At 57.1% G+C, this 16,574-nt stretch overlaps 4 protein-coding genes across 4 annotated transcripts; 3 read left to right on the top strand and 1 right to left on the bottom strand.

The window, feature by feature from the left end:
- Positions 1 to 3,909: 3,909 nt before the first annotated feature.
- On the top strand, positions 3,910 to 5,694 carry B0H18DRAFT_82827 (uncharacterized protein). Its single transcript, XM_048039369.1, has 3 exons — positions 3,910 to 5,059; positions 5,121 to 5,583; positions 5,633 to 5,694. The coding sequence occupies exons 1-2, from the start codon at positions 4,324 to 4,326 to the stop codon at positions 5,558 to 5,560; spliced, it is 1,176 nt and encodes a 391-aa protein (XP_047896639.1). The 5' UTR covers positions 3,910 to 4,323; the 3' UTR covers positions 5,561 to 5,583; positions 5,633 to 5,694.
- Positions 5,695 to 6,414: 720 nt separating this feature from the next.
- On the top strand, positions 6,415 to 7,108 carry B0H18DRAFT_952625 (uncharacterized protein; the record flags this gene model as incomplete). Its single annotated transcript, XM_048042136.1, is given in 4 exon segments — positions 6,415 to 6,707; positions 6,727 to 6,879; positions 6,943 to 6,954; positions 7,015 to 7,108. 4 exon segments carry the CDS (start codon positions 6,415 to 6,417, stop codon positions 7,106 to 7,108), a joined length of 552 nt encoding a protein of 183 aa, XP_047896638.1.
- Positions 7,109 to 7,624: 516 nt separating this feature from the next.
- On the top strand, positions 7,625 to 9,346 carry B0H18DRAFT_82813 (uncharacterized protein). The gene is made up of 2 exons (XM_048039368.1): positions 7,625 to 7,784; positions 7,841 to 9,346. The coding sequence occupies exons 1-2, from the start codon at positions 7,764 to 7,766 to the stop codon at positions 9,068 to 9,070; spliced, it is 1,251 nt and encodes a 416-aa protein (XP_047896637.1). The 5' UTR covers positions 7,625 to 7,763; the 3' UTR covers positions 9,071 to 9,346.
- A 6,964-nt stretch (positions 9,347 to 16,310) lies between these two features.
- Positions 16,311 to 16,574, bottom strand: B0H18DRAFT_1116220 (uncharacterized protein; the record flags this gene model as incomplete). Its single annotated transcript, XM_048033387.1, has 2 exons — positions 16,311 to 16,486; positions 16,550 to 16,574. 2 exons carry the CDS (start codon positions 16,572 to 16,574, stop codon positions 16,311 to 16,313), a joined length of 201 nt encoding a protein of 66 aa, XP_047896636.1.

Here is a 16,574-nt window from a genome sequence, read left to right as displayed (position 1 = left end):
CGAGATACGTACACGTAGCATTCTCTTCCTATTGTCGAAGAGGAGACGCGGCCGTACGCATCGATGAAGGGAGGGCCCATCCTGGCGTTCTTTGTCCCATTCCACCACTGTCCCCCACAAGTACTACGTTTGCCTTCTCACATGTACTCGACCGAGGTGTTCAACTCGTCCAGCTTCAGCGGCGACCAGCGATGCTCAGCTGCACACAGACATACGTTCGGGGACCTGAAAGTCGGCCATGAGGCGAAACCTGCGACCCAAGAGACGTCTCGCCATACTTAGCTGGAAACAGGGTGTCGTCCGACGCGGGCGACTCGACTACAAGGCTAGCAAACAGATCGAATATTCATGCATTCGACTGGAACAAAATAATAGGAATGCAAAGGCTCGAAAGGACGCTATAGGTACGTCTACGATTTGATCTCAGTTGACTCGAGCGCGACTCACCGAACGACCCCAACTTTGACACTCTGTTGGCCCAGGTCTCTAATGACGGGTCGACGTGACCTGGCCTCTCTTTGAAGCTCGTGCCTAGATCCGAGGTGAGAAATACGCTCATCCTTGTTCTTGTAGTTGGGGCAAGTTCAAGTTGGGAGAGGCACTCGGGAGTTGGAGGAACCTCAGCGTCGACCAACACGGCGCCAACGCTGTTTTCCTCTCGACGTCCATAAGCTCCACTCCGCGACCTGCGAGGCCTGCTAGATCTCAATCTATAGTTAAGACGGTTCTGTCGACATGTCCTGCGAGTGAGGTGTGTAGTCTGGATCTTTGGAGGCAAACTACGGGCACCCTCGCCGACGCAACAGCTGCAGACCGCCGCGCCCTGGCGACGCTCGATTGTGAATCGATGACCGGGTTGGTTCGCACGCGGGGTCCTGAGAAGCGATACGGAGTAGGGCATTCTGACAGCTACAGTACTACAGTGAGTTCGACCCGATTCACAGGCTACGTAGCGTCGGCCGATTTCTTTCAACGCAAACGCGACATGTCATGTTCAGCGACCAGAGACCTATAGAGTCGTCGCCAGTTGGCAACAATCACCCGCCCCGGAGAGTCATCAAGCGTGGTGCATTGAGCGTGAGCTTTGCCGTCAATAGCGCGTTGTTGGGCATCGCCGGACATATTTATGCGCTGTCGATGGTTGGTCGCGCCTGCGCACTGGCAGGACGGACCAATGATGTCGTGTATGAGTACAAGCGAGAACAGAGAGACAAGTCGGTCAGTGCTTTCCTCGAAGACTACAGTGAGCTCAGGAGCACGGACTTCCGCTTCGAGCGCGGGCTTTATGGGTCTTCACTTGGCCTCCCGTCCGTGTCGCAAATTCAGACTGGTCATTGCCAAACATAATCATAACAGGCAAATGCCGGCGACGGACGCTGGCAGCAGGGCATGTCTCGTTCTTTCGCGGCAGTCGCCGTGCGGTCCATCAAATGGATACTAGCGGAAACCCGTGCTTCGCTACGGACTGGAGGTTATCAATGATTGCATGCCAGTAGTGCTATGCGCGTTGAAGAGGTACGAAGGCCACTCCAAGTCAGCCGCCTCCTTCGGCCGCACGGGGAGTCAGCGCTAGTCAGCTTCAAAGCTATACTACACAACAGTCATATGCCAGTACTGCTGTGCGCGAAGACGTATACGTTGTACGCAAAGGCCACTCAGCCACCTCCCTTCGGGAGTCGGCTTCGTGGCCTCATCGAGCATTTTTCTGCTTGCAATAGTTTAGTCAACATTGATGTAAGTACGGATTCCATAGCACGTTTACGATCAAGTCGTCTTTTATCCAAACTATGGCTAGTGCTAGTGAACGGGGCCAGGATGGGCACGGGTAGCACCGCGGGAGCGCAGGGCGCATACCGCACCCGCGACCCGCGACCTACGCACCCATACCCTGCCCGGGTTCACCGCCGGTGTCGACAGTGGACCGCTGGTTGACTTACCTCGGCAGTATCTGCGCGGGTTTGGGCTTGTTGCCTGCACCCGCCGTCCTCCCCGTCCTCCGTCTTCGCCCCTCACGCGCCATCCTCACGCACTCCCGCCTGCTCGCTGTACCCACGGCGCCCTCGTCGGCTGTGTTGGCATGCGGGGCACCCTGTGCGTTCGCAGTCGGCGCATTGCGCATGCCCCGACCCTGCCATTCGCTCACGCTCGCGCAGTCCCTTCGTCGGCGGGGCTTGCGTGCTCGCCCTGCGAGTTCGCGGTCGCCATGCGTGTGTCATCGTCCGGTCGTGTGCCCGCTCGCCCGACCGATTGTGTGCCCGCTCGCCCGTCCACTCGTCTGCCTGCGTGCGCGTTCATCGGCCGTGTCTGCGTACTGGGCATTCGCCCTCCATGCTCGCGGTCGGTGTGCTGCGCGTGCGCCGGCCTGCCCAACAACGTCGCCGTTGCTGGTCTTTTGCTCAGCGCGTGGGGTCTGCCCACCATCCGCTCGCTCGCGTCCACACCCACTCGGTTCCGCACTCACCCTCCACTCATTCTCCTCCTGCTCGCCGCTATGCTCGCACCTGTGGTCCGCTCATCGGCCGCGCATGCACAGGGGACCTCTGCCCTGCGCGCTAGTGGTTGGTGGTGTTGCCGTGCGCCCACCGTCTACTCGCCCTTGCGCGTTCTTCGCTCACACGCGGCGGGTGGTCCGTTCATCGGTCGTGTTTGCGTGACGTGCATTCGCCCGGTGCGCTCTGACGTGCGCGCCGTCACCCGCCGTGCTTCACGTCGCCGCGCCCTGTGACTGCAGTCAGCGCGCTCGCTCGCGTGCGTCTGCACTCACCTTTCCCCGATGCCCTTCTTTAGCTCTCGCGCACACCATCCGTTCGTCGGCTGTGTCTGCACGCAGGGCATTGGCCCTGCATGCTCGTGGTCGTTGTGCGTCTTGTGCCTGTACTGTTGAAGTTTGTGTTGCTGCACGTCACGCCCGCCAGCCCCTCGCTCTCGCCCTCGCTGTGCATGTCGTGGCCCACTTGTCTGCCCGCTCGCATGCCTGCGTTCGCGTTCGTCGGCCGCGTCTGCGTGCACTGGGTGTTCGGCCACCACGCTCACGGGCGGCGGTGGACGTGTGCGCTGTCGCCTGCCGCCCGCCCGCTCTCCCGCCCGCCCGCTCGCTCTCCCGCCCATCCACTTGCTTGCACATCCGATTGCCCGTCCACGTGTGCCCACCTGCGCACCAGCTCGCCCGCCTGTCCACTGGCTCCATGCGCGTTCGTCGGCCGTGTCTGCGTGCTGGGCATTCGCCCGGCGCGCTCGCGCTCGGCGTGCGCATCGCGTTTCATGTCACCACGGCGACTGCACCCTGGGGAAGGTCAACTCCGGTGCTTCAGACCACTGGGAAGAAAGACGTACATTCTGCCTACTTCCCTCTAATCTGTATGTGGGAGCCTGCATCTCGGATGACCTAGCCTGCTTGTGTGTCCTGTCATCCGGTCGCTCAAGCGCTCACTAAGAGGATAGTACAGTGTGAGAATATGACTGGCATACCCTTGGCCTTCAATACTTCAATCCCTAGTCGGGCTCATCATCTCCTGCGCTTGACGATCCTCACGCCGACGCGCACTCCATGGAGTCTTGACAGGCGGTGGTATAGCTGCCATTTGTGCCGAGTTATTGTGGCGAAGGCGGGCAAAGGACGGCAGTGTAGTGGCATAAGTAAGTTCAAGCCATCTGCATGGATATGGAAAAAGTGTCCGCTGTGCAGAACGTGTGGAGCGAGGGCCTCCGAGCTTGCAGAGGAGGAACGCGCAGTGGCTGAGGGCGCCCCGTCAGACTCAAGAGGTCGGGCAGCGCTCGGTGTTCGTCTCTCAGCCAATGAGATGTCATCTTTGTCTCGTCCAATTGTCTGCCGTGTGAAAATTATCGACGCCTCTTGTAGAGTAGATGTACAGCATCTCACAATGACTCAGATACACGGGTTCGGTACGTCCTCGACGCTCACTCATCCCCCTTGACTTTGCATTGCTTTTCAACTTACGGCCGCATCTCCGTCCACAGCGATCCTAGAGCACAGGCACCTAGATAACTTGAATGACATTCGATCTGCAGCCTAACGTAGGTCCCCATTTCCTCCATCGCGCGGGGTTCAGCTGATGTGTTCCTGTCATACAGTGTCCTTCTCTTTCAGCCGGCGTGTCATGCGTATCACTCGCGCAACGGAGAGCCGATGGGCGGATTGACAAAGTTTGGAGCAGTGGCGATGAGCGGAGCGGTGAGGACTCAAGTGCCAACGAATTCAAATGGAGCTACGACGACCCGGGAAATGCTCGTCTACAAGGCGCTCTGCCGTTGGCTCTGTCCACTCGCATCCCATCCGAGATCTTCGAGCTCATAATTGATGAGATGGACCAACCCATGTTACCCGCCGCGGCGCTGGTCTGTACAGCATGGTACCATCGGGCCATGCGAAACCTCTACCAAATCGTCCGGATTACAAATCACAGGTCCTTCAACATTCTGGTCAAGCAGTGTCGCACGTCTCCACGCGTGAAGAAGTGGCTTGCTTCCACACGTACGCTAGTGGCCGACAGTTACAAGACCCGGCATATCGGTGACCGTGACCCGGGGAGCTCTGATTTTCTCCAAGCGGTACCCCTTGCCCTCGTCCGCATGATGCCCGGTGTACGCGTCCTTCGCATCCAGTTTGCGAAGCTTCGTTTTGTCCATCAAGAGTTCTTCCTTGCCCTATCGCGATTCAAGCCCGTCACGTCGCTGAGGCTGTATGCATGCATACTCAGCAACATCACACAGCTGCGGCGGGTCATCTGCGCCCTCCCCCGGCTTGCGTACCTCACCATACACGTCAAGCTCGTTCAGCGGGGTCCTGCCAGCTACGCGAGGATCTCTCCGTTTCAACCACCATCCGACATTCGTCTTCGGCACCTCAATATCGATGTTCAAACAGACCTCATGGTGACGGTCCTTGACTGGATGACGCGTTCAAGCCTCTGCGCCTCACTCGAGGATCTGACGGTCACGCTGTGGGATCAACCCCTGCGGAGCCTTAACGAAGTCCTCGAAATGGCAGGAGAATCCTTGACTCGGTACCACGAACGGTGCCCCGGGCGTGAGCTCGACTGTAAGACTCCTCGTTGTCTTGCTCGCTAGACGTGGCTGCTAACTCAAACACGTAATTGTAGCTCATGGCAACCTGTCGCACAACACCGCCATGCAATCCTGGGAACTTGAGCTGAATGAAATCAGCCCCGCAGCCGGAGAGAAGGCGCTTAGCGCGTGGTTCAAAGTAGCAGACGAATTGTACGCCGTCCTCTCTACCGTCCAAAGCCGTGCGCTCGAGCACATCGAAATCAGGGCCAATGTAAGTTACTACCCTGACGGCGCTGGCGAGGAGCTCGGTGTTGTCCTAAAGCAGCTCGACTTGCAGGGGCTACACGGAGTCATGAGCGAGCGACGCTTCGACGCACTGAGGGCTGTCAAGGTGGTGAGGTACCTACACGGTCTGCAGGATCAGAGCGAGGCGGATGTGGACGACATCGCTCAGAAGATCGACGTCGTGTTTCGTGGCATACTCCGGCCGTGGTCTGACCGCGGCATAGTCAGCATCACCCTGCTACGCTGAAATCCGCTCTGAATATGATGAACGTGAGTGCGCTCGTCTGCATACACACACGTATCTCAATATTTTCCCCAGGCTCGCCGTTCAGCGATACCTAGAAACCGTCTGCGACGACCAACGGCGGTGCAGGCGGCGCTCGAAGAGGAACTAGCGACTCGCTCGGCTGGACGCTCGTGCCGGCCGCAACTCGCATGTCGGGCTCTGCGTACGATTGTGAAACACTCAGGTAGGTATAAAAATGATCGATATATGGAGCGAAGGCCAAGAAGCAAGGGCGAATAGCTCGAATTTTCGTTCTCGACGCAAGAATGCGCACATGCCGCGTTCCCGGACGTCATGGTGGTGAATGCAAGGAGAAGTCTTGACCCACCGCCGTCTGTCTAGCCTACGGGCGTTGAGATGAAGGGCATGTGCCTGCGGCTCCATCCCCGCGCTGAAGGTGAGCACGATTTCCTACAATTGGGAAAGGTGCGACGTACGGGCATCTGGCCTGCGAGAGTGGAATTCTGAGTGTAGGCGACTAAGGTCGTGGACGCGACAGCACGAGGATAAAGTGTCGTTGGACTTTAGAGCGCGGCTGTAATTGCCAGTGAGCGCGGGTCTACGTGAATGGCGTCCGGGTCAGCATAACGAGATGTCGACGGAGAGTGCAGGCTGATTCAGCCTCCGCGAGCGGGGCACCTCCAAGTCTGTACATTGGTGCAAATGAGGTGGGCGGGTCCCCCAGTGAGCCATTTGAAGGCCCTCAAGACGAAGGAACCGCAAGGCTGAACTTCGGTGAGTCGGATGTGTCGATGTCGGACTAATACTGAACAATAAATAGTGGATGCAGTGTTGGACCTGGTCGTCGGCGCAGGATGCAAGAGCCTGTGCAGACGACTCTTGTGTCGGAGAACGCCACGCCATCGTGCATCCGCCGGTTCATTTGGTGCTATGGTTATGGATGCGGCTGCGCGGACGTCACGGACGCCTCGTTGCACCCACAAGACGCGTCCCTTACTCTGTATGGCGTGCGGATCCCGAAGCCGAAGGGTCCTAGTCACCTTCCTGTGCATTCCGACTCCGTTCAAGCACTCACTACACGCGACATGGCAAAGGGGTCCATGAGCTTAGTCACCCGCTCGCGCACATCGAGCTCAGGGGTTGCGTCGTGCGCAGATCCACGACAGCGCCGACGAGGACGCCCGCCCCGCGACGCTCGAGGAAGCTATGTCGGCGCACTACATTGGCTGGACATACATGCCCGGACAAGCTGGCGACGACACCTACATTGGAGACGCGCCAGACCTACGTCCAATGCAACGAACTTTCGACAGAGGATGGTACGTTACCAGCGCACGGGCCCTCGTCGTTTTGCGGATGAATGCTCTCCTGGATCTCCACAGTCCATCCGCGCGGTGCGTACCCGTCCATGCAGTCCTCCCATACTCACCAATTTTTGTCAACGGGCTCCACAGCGCGTTCGACCTTTCAGAACATCGTCACGACCAGCGCGAGACACGATCGGGCCGTAAGAGCCTGCTCGACCTCAGCTCGAACACGGATCTGTAGGACAATATTGATCAGATGCAACGGATATGCGGCTCATCGATGACGAAAAGGGGTTTTGCATTGCATAATTACACTGGGATTTTGGAAGGAGGGGTCTGAGGCGGATCGGAGCCAAGGGATACACGCCAGCAGCGAGCTCTGGAGGTACTACGCTCGAGTCACGTGGAGCGGTGGGGTTTGGGATTTGAACGATGCATATCGAGGGAGACAGCTGGGGGAGTGGGCAACATCGAGGAGAGCGGGCTGGGGCGCTGAGACTCAGAGCAGGCGGCGACCGTGAGCGCCTCGAACGAAGTTAGGGTTAGGGGCATGGGCCGCCACAAGACCGTTGTCACGGCCTCCTCCGTCGCACAAGTACTCAGCTGGCCGCGACTCAGTGGACCGTCTTTCCAGCAGTCGTATCCCGGCCAGTGTCTGTGGCGCGTCGACGAATGCTGGCAGCATGACTGCCGGTCATGGTAAGAAAGGCCCCGTTTGCGGCAGTCACCGTGCGGCTCATCAAACTCTCGCACACAGCTCTTCCCAATATGCATGGCCTCGGTACGTCTGCGAGGCCCCCTTGCCACTTGCACCCCACACCCACCACTCCTCCGCCCACGACTGGGCCTCCCCTCATAGCGCATACATCCACGTCGCGTGCTTGTAGGGACGTGCAATGTCTGATCTCCAGCCTAGCGTCGGTCGTCTTCTGTTCATGATGATCCCGATTCGACTGACGCGCCGTTCACCTAGCATCTTCCCCCTGCCCCCGAGGACGCCTCACACGCTCAAGCCGTGCGATCGAGCGCCGACGACCACATTGATGTCGGTCAGAGCCTTGCCGATGAACAGATCGACCAGGGACCGAGTGCCGATGAACAGAGCGAGGAGAAATCCAGCTATGAATGGAGATATGAGAATGGCCGCTGTAAGCGGATATTCATACCCTGGTGGAACGCCCATTGTCAAGGCACCCTGCCGCTGGCCCTCTCCGCTCGCATCCCGCTCGAGGTCTTCGAGTTCGTTATCAACGAGATGGATCCTCCCACGTTTATCGCCGCGGCGCTGGTCTGCACGGCATGGTACCCTCGCGCGATGCACAACCTCTACTACGCCATCGAGATACGCAGCCGCGCAAGCTACAACATGCTGTTCAAGCAGTGCCACGCGTCACCACGCGTCAAGCAGTGGCTCGCGAGCACATGCGAGCTGACGGTAGATGAGCAGTGGTCCTTATATAGCTCCAGGCTCAAGGACAACCTTAAGGGCCAGGACAAGGGTGAAGACGAGGACGGGAGCGTGATGTCCCCGCAGCGTAGAAAGGAAATCTACGGTGATAATCACTTCTTACCAGCACTACCGTCTGCGCTCGCTGGTCTGATGCCTCGTGTACGCGTCCTTCACATCCGCGATGCAAGACTTTGTTTCATCCGCATGGACTTCTTCTTCGCCCTGTCGAGGTTCCGGTCTGTCAAGTTGTTGACGCTCTACCAATTGGAAGTGGACAACATCATGCAGCTGCGGCGGATTGTATCTGCCTTCCCCCAGCTTACAGACCTCACGCTGTCGGTGATTGAGGTTGCTCCGCGAGGTGCTGCCAGTTACGCGGGAGCCTCACTATTTCGGCCACCATCTCACATGCGTCTTCGATACCTTAACGTCGAGGTGAATGATGAACGCATGGGGATGTTCCTTGACTGGATGTCGCGCTCAGACCTCTGCACCTCACTTGCGAATCTGAGGATCTGGTCAGAAAGTTCCTCCGTGACACCGACACCCTTTAACCAGCTCCTCGAAATGGCGGGGGCATCATTGACCCGTTTCTGCGAGAGGAGGCCCCCCTTTGGACATCATACCCGTAAGACCGCCATTGTCTTCAAGCATACAGACTTCACTACTGATGCACATGCACAATGTAGGGTCTCACGCAAATCTCTTGCAAAACACCGCCTTGCAATCCTTGAACTTCGCGCTGCGACGTGACATACACACGGGCAATTACCAGGGGCCTCACGCGGCGTGGACCAAAGCAACGGACGAGTTACACGGCATATTCTCCACCGTCCGAAGCCGTCAGCTCGAGCACATCGAGGTTCACGTTCAACAAGATTACGTCGACCAGAGCATTTTCGAGTCTGACTCGGAGGAGCCAAGCGCTGTCCTCGAGAAGCTTGACCTGCGGGACCTGCACGAGGTCATCAGCCAGCCATACTTCGACGCATTGAAGGATGTCAGGGTGGAGATGGAATTGTTTTCTCGGTGGCATGATCATACCAAGTCGTATGTGGACAGCATCAGTCAGAAGCTCCAGGCCATGTACAGTGGCATATTGCAGCCATGGTCTGCCCGTGGCATAGTCACCGTCAGTAATATTGAAATGGTGAGTGAGCCCGTTTGCACACACACGCATCTGTCTCACTTTCATCTCCCGTTCAGCCATTCAGATACACCCACGAGTTGCCGCGCTGAAGCCGTCGCCCGTCATCCGAACGGTACAGACGGAGGTGGTGGCAGCGAGGCATCGTCACCGCCCGTACGGAGCGCGGGTCGATGCGAGGGGATTGGCCGTTCAAACGTTCGCAAGCGGTCGTCTGGCTCCCTCTTATCTATCCCCGATTCAGTGGAAGGACGATTTTCTTGGCTTCGGTATGGGATTCACTCGGATTCGGTATGGGCACTGTCTGGATTGACTTATGCTTGCTACAACGACTGAAATGTGGTGTGATTGGACGATGACGCAATGTACTACACATCGACTACTTGGGCGGGTATCCATATGCGACTGTATCGGACTTCTCTATCGCTACGACCAGACGAATTGTATCTTGTTTCGCATCGTTATGTCCATGTTCAAAACGTACGCGCAGGTCACCGACAGTAGGGATGAAGAAATGATCCAAAAATCCGCTATATTCATGACAGTACGTGGATGGCCAGAGGGGGTTCGGGAGACCTGACGGGAGCGACGTGGCTGAGTCCAAGCTAGCATGAACGCAGATCGTCGACATCCTCGCGCGAATTGACATTACGAGGGCCGTGCTAGGGTCAATACGAGAGGCGCGTTCGTGAGAGCGGCGAGAGGCTTGATGAGCAACCGTTTGTCGCAGGTAATATTGAGCCAGAGGTTCCGAGACGAGGGGGAACGACGTAGGGTTGGTCCGCCTTGAAGAGGTCGCCCACAGGGTCGCGAGTCGCAGGGAAACGTCTCGTACTATCGAAGACCCTAGGGAGAGGAAGCGAGACAGTCATTATACATGTCGCATGTCAGGTCGATCATCTTACCGTCGACGGAATCAGAGGCACTGCCGGGTGAGCACGACCAGGGCAGTTCGAGAGGCAACCAGCGGGGCCCAACAAGCTTGAGCGCGTAGATAGGGCCCTGGAACCCGAAGGCGGGACGCCTGTATCGACTTGACGCACTGTAATTTTGCGGGCTGCGAAATATGGGCTCTTCGCAGACGTGCGAGTATCTCTTCAAAGACGAGATGGAGAACACGCTAGTATGTCAATATTCGCTCGCTGAACCCAGTAGGCATCTTGAGAGTATATGACGTCGTCTAGAGCTCACCAGTTTTTGATCAGGACGCCCGTAGGAAGAGGCATACAGGTTCGCTGAGTTGTAACCGGCCTTGCTACTGAGAACGTGGTCAGTAGTACACTGTCTTGAGATACGGTGGATCATGTTCGTACCGATGCACGACTGGGTTGATATGGGGGCCTTGATACCGCACCGCAAGAATGTCTACGAGGCAATACTGACCTGCTTGCATGACGGCGGGTTAGTGAAGTAAGCCATGCTCACCTGGCGAACAGGAAGAGTTCCGCAGCATTGATGTGCAGCTCATCAGTCGTCGGATACGCTATGATAGCTCACGGAGTCACGAGGCAACTGAGTATCACCGGTGGGCAGGCGTCAAGCCTCCTTTCGAGGGCGCAAGGTGAGTGACAGCGCGTTGGCCGCAACTGCCACTAAAATTCCCAACATCGACGGACACAATGGAGATCAGTAGGTTCCCCGCACACTGAGTCTCATGTTTGCATGTGTGGGCTGGCGGGCTCTGCGTCGGCGTTGGTAAATGTAAGGTCGAGTCGCCTGGGTTGGAAAACAGATATACTCATCTTGCCTTATGCGAGGCCGCAACGCCAATCGCGCCCCAGTCTAGTCCGCGGGTGTCCAGGCTAGGCCGTATGCTATGATGTTGGAACACTTGAGTACGAATAGTCAACAATTGGAGCATTACCTCGAGCCGAGTGTCACGCACAGTTTATTGGCTTCGACGCGGGAAGACACGAGAAGCGTGCTCTGTACAATAGTAGATAAGTACTTCAGAGCTCAGAGCACCTTATGAGACGAGGAACAGCGCTCACCGTGCTCAAGCATCCACCGCGGTGCCATGTTCGGCAACGAACTAAGCTCTGAGTAGGAGTCTGATGCACTACTAAGCGATGAGCCATGCCCATCGAGAACTAGAGGTTACATACCTGACAGACACTCGTCCTTCCGTGTTTTCGTCTCTTTCAAGCTTTTACGATGAGCGACTCACCCATGGCACCGCGCCCCGTCACAGGACGCGGATGGAACTGTCGAGCGTCATAACTGCGGGATGCGCGCAACAGAGGCGTACTCACTGGAACAGGACTCGAAGAGACGCATAAATAACTGTCATTCGGCGGAGGGTGCAATGGTTGCGGAGGATGCGCGCGAGCCGAGGCCGAGTCACGTACATCCATTTAGCAAGTTGGGTATGCATTGCGCGTGTTGGACGACATAGTGTCCGAGGGCGTGCAGAGATTTCGGCGGTGTTCAAAGAACGGTGAGAGGGTGTCACAGCGGACAAATCACCTTGTGAGAAGTGCTTACATAGCGCTCACAAACCAGGAGCGAGTATTTTATCAGGACTCGGTGTGAGGGGTTCTAACATAGGAAATGCACTTCCCTTGTAAGGCCTAACATTGCTTATGTTCGGAAGTCCGCAATGTTAGTATCTATGTTCTTTCCATGTTCGGGCTTTCACGCTATGCACTGTCTCTTTACTTTCAATGCGAGGACTTCTAACTTTGCGACTTAAATTAGTACTCAATCCTCCTTTGTAAGCGACATGTAGACGCGTCGTACAAAGGGTTTTGTCCGCTGTGTGTTCAAGACCTAGTGCAGAGAGGAGGCGCTCGTAAGCATTCCGGAGGAGCGGGCCGACCACGGTGGCGTCGCCGACTGCAAGTGGCTCCCTGTTGCTCTTCCTCGACCGACGCGACCTCTGCTTCGATCCTGCTCCACGCTACTCTCGCTGCTCCCGTCGGCTTACTTATTGACTCGCAGTACTTATGCTATGGTCACGCGGGTAGCAAGTGCCGCCCACCTTGCTCGATGCGCTCGACGTCGACCGACACGACCCGTCGACCTCCTCCTGCACAGGCTGCGTCTGGTTTTCTTGGATCTGCTCTTGTAGATGCCGTCGTCCGGGCGTCTCGGGACGCTTAACTTGTCTCCGGGCCCACATGAGCCTGAGGCTGGTCGCATGGGAACCCAAGTTCGTTTCTGCCCATTTCTCGGAGCCCGTCGTGCAAACAGCTGACACGTTCATCAGCTTTCTCCACGTTCCCTCGACGCGCTGTCAGGAAGAGCATCCAAGAGAGCGAGTCGTAGTGTCTGACTTATCACCTGTCGCGGGCATTTTCAGAAAGCATCTTGCGTGAGTTCTACGCATTCATCATCATGGGGCAAATAGGCTGACCTTGGTCAACGCGGTGTCGGTCCCTACACCATGGTATTCTCGCTTCGTGTTCTGATGCGTTGTCGTGACTCTGGCCCGCAGCAGCCTCGACATGCTGTCCAAACTATGGTCCCGTTCCAACTGGTCACACCGGAAACCATGAACGATCCGGAGACATAGATACCTGCATGCGCTACCTTGGCGCTACCTCTCGTCTTCGGTCGCACGGTATACAGCGTGAGTTCTTGAATGGGACAGGTACCATCCGTCTGTGCGTCCTGACCCCATTCGAGCACTGTTGCCGTTAGATATGAATCGTTGCATCCTGGCATCATCTCGCACCTGCGGCGGACCTTCCGCTCGTCCTATATGTCTCTGTACCCTGCACCGCACTAGAGGATCACTAGCTAACGAGGTTTGAACGGGCGCTGAATCGGACTCCAAGACAGTGGCGGACGTGGGTTCTATCTACTTCCTGTCTTTCTGTTTGCGCGACTCATATTGAGCCACAGTGCCAGTGCCTTGGGTCTCTCCGTTGTGGTCAAGACTGATTACTCACAAGTTCATGCACACTCCGCCAATGGAGCTTCCTTGGGGCATCCGAGCCGCGGGCTGTGAGTTCACTCTGAGGCTGTCGTAGGCTTGCGCTTAGAAGGACATACTGAGTGAGTTGGCCGTTCTTATATGCATAGATGTCTCAATTCGTCTCTAAGCAGGTCATTCGAGCACTTCTACTGCTCAAACTACGTTCGGCCCGCGAACCGACACAGCGTGGACGAAGTGTCGTAGATTAAGCAGGACGAGTGTCAAGGGCAGACGTTCTCTTGTATGCAGGGCGAGTCCTGTCACCAGATACCGTACTCGCTTACGTTCCATCTTGTCCTCCAGCCGCTAAGTATGCCTCCTCGCCGCTTTCAAGTTCAGCCACCCCTCGAGCTCCCGCATCGTCCGCGCGGGTACCACCTCATTCTCTCCCTACGTGGATGCTCCTTTGGTTTTGACCGAGACGGCTCGGCAAGCCACGAACGCGTCCAAACTCGGTTCTTCAACGACTTGCTCTTCACGAAGTCCCTGGGTGGACAGCGCAGGATCACCGGCAGTGATGCACGGCCCTCGACTGGCCCCTCGAGCACTAGTTGAGACGGAATACGACGGTTAACTGGCGATATCCGACCGGCGGTTCCATTCCCGCAGCACATAGCCAGAAACACGAAACGTGCACGTCGGCGAGGCTGCGCGGCGCGGCGCGGCGACTTTGCTCTCGACGTGCAGATCCATTGCCGACCACTAAATATGAGTTTTTGCGTCCTCGTGTCGCGCCGGTGAACATTAGACTCAACGGGGGAACCACAGACGCGTACCTTGTTCCCCGACACATGTCCAGCTGGGCCGCCTTCGCCACGTTCGAAGACCGCCATCCGCGCTTGTATACGGCCCAACACCCGCCCGTACGCCCCCAGGAGATCGGTTGGGCGTTTAGTTTTGAACCAGATCGCGCCCTCCGCCATATGTGCCTTTCGTTTTGACTTTTTGCCTCGTCTGATCGACGTGTTTTTAGGCACATCCCCCAGACCTGTCGTCGAGCCCAGAGACGCGCAGATAGCGCGACTCGCTCGCTTGAACCTCCCTGCCAACTCCTGATTTGGCCGGAAGAGCAGACGCGAGGCCGGCTCCCGAGAGAAGATCCAAGTTGTCTCTCGCCGATCTCGTTACACGCTCCCATATCACCGTGCAACCAGCACCGCCCAATGACATTAGCGTCACTCCTTCGACCCCTCCCGATCTGCCGCTTCCCATTGAACACGTTCACAAGGCGCAACTGTATTGTGTGTCCACACTGCGGCCCGTCGTCACGTCTAGCGTCAAGCCGTGCTACTCAAGGCATGTCAGGGTGTATGCATGGTTATGCGATCTCTCCGCGGCACTCATGCTACCTTTTCGCACTCCTGCAGGTCAATGCCGTACCCCGCGATGCTCACGGCTCTGTCGGCGACCCCAATCCCCGGACGGGCGGGAAGACGAGGGACAGTTGTACGGGCGTCCGGTGAGTGCTTGCAGAGAGGTCTTCGCGGCAACGACCGCTTACGTCGATCTTGCAGCACGGGGAGGTGCCGCAGGACCTTTCGAGTGGGCGTGTGCGGGCGACGATGTTCGCGTCGTCGCGCGAACGAGTCGAACAAGGGTGGAGTTCAGTCTCATAGAGGACCGGTGCGCGTCGTCCAGTTTCATCAACTTGACAAGACGCTGATCAGCAGATCAACGTCAAGGCTTGAAGCACGCTTGTGCAGCCCGAGGTCACGGTTCACGGAAGATCAAGCTGATCGTCCCACAGTGACGTGTACGGGCCGATGGTCATACACATGAGATACACCTCGCACGAATGCATGACCTTCAAGAGGATGTCACGAACTGATGTCCGCTGCATACCGGAGGATCAAGTCTCTTCATCAGTGAACGACGTGCTCGGGGAGGGATCCGGAGACCCGTCAGGACGGGCTGGCGACAACACCGACTGGACGCAGCAGGCCTCCGTGCGATCCGAACGTGCGGTGAGATGAGATGGTATGTCATCAGCGCGTAGACCCTCGTCGTCCGCTCGCAGGTGCCATTGTCGCTCTTCTAAATCTTCGCAATCCGGTGCGTACCCGTCCTCGTGGTCAGGTTCCCCTCCCACACTCACTTAGTTCAGTCGGTGTTTCCGCAGTGCGAACGGCCTTCCTCGACATGATCAGACCAGCGGGAGAGATGTCGACCTCAGTTCTACCCGTACCTACACTACACCCTTGCTCAAGACCCGCATACATTGTGCTTGTACAAGTGCGCGGTGAGTGGCGGAACTCGTGGTCCTAACGCTGCAACGGCACGCCGATGCGAGATTCCATCGTCTAGAGACGGTGAGCCGTGTGCAGCAACTTCGTGTCGTAGAGCGCGGGCAGTTCATCGATAGTATGTGTATTCCGAAGACAAATATATTTGTGATAGGAATTTGAACGGCGCATAGAGGTGAATCTAGTACTACTTATAACCCGACCGCAAGGCCCCGTGCATAGCAACAACCCCTCGAGGCAAGTATACACGATCCCTGCGTTTTCGGGTTTCACTGACATACGTACGCTTTCAGTGGCTTGGGATGACATCACTGGCCATCCCGCGCAGGCCGCCACCGCTGTCCATGAGCGATCCGCACGTCAAAGTACGATTTGTCGTGCGCGTCGTCAATTGTCGTGGAGGTGACTAAGCACCTCGTCGACCATGTCCGCTTGAGACGCGTGTACAACGTCTCGCCTCTGTCGCTGAAAGGCTCGTCGACGTCTTCAGCCACAGCCAGCGTACATGGCGGCGTGCGTTTCCACTGGAATGGCGGACGTCGAGGCCTATTTCTTGGTATAATCACTTCGAATGCGAGTACACTGTACAGTCGTTGTGCAATTTACAAGCAGGCACACATACGCTACGTCAGACAATGGATGATGAAAATTGAGTGCCCCGCGGTGTCAGGCCCTGCCATACTACTACGTGAACCATTCACCGGCTATCCCGACGCCAACCATGATGGAGCCGACTACAGTCGTCACCGGATTCATTAAGGGCGCACTCTTCATGGCTGCGTGTTGCAGGTGCGAGAACCAACTTCCCTTGGGGATGTATGCGCCGCAGAAGACGCGCTGAGCCCAAGCCGCTGTGGAACCTGCGCAGACCAACGAGATCAGCATACGGAATTCGTGTACAAGGCAAACATGTTTGTCTGTACCTGCAACGGGGCCCTCAGGGGACAT

This window comes from Fomitopsis serialis (assembly GCF_022376445.1).
Source record: "Fomitopsis serialis strain Sig1Antser10 chromosome Unknown B0H18scaffold_13, whole genome shotgun sequence".
NCBI classification, from domain to species: Eukaryota; Fungi; Basidiomycota; class Agaricomycetes; order Polyporales; family Fomitopsidaceae; genus Fomitopsis; species Fomitopsis serialis.
Note: the sequence above shows the minus strand (reverse complement) of the source record. Positions and strands in the feature narration are given on the sequence as shown.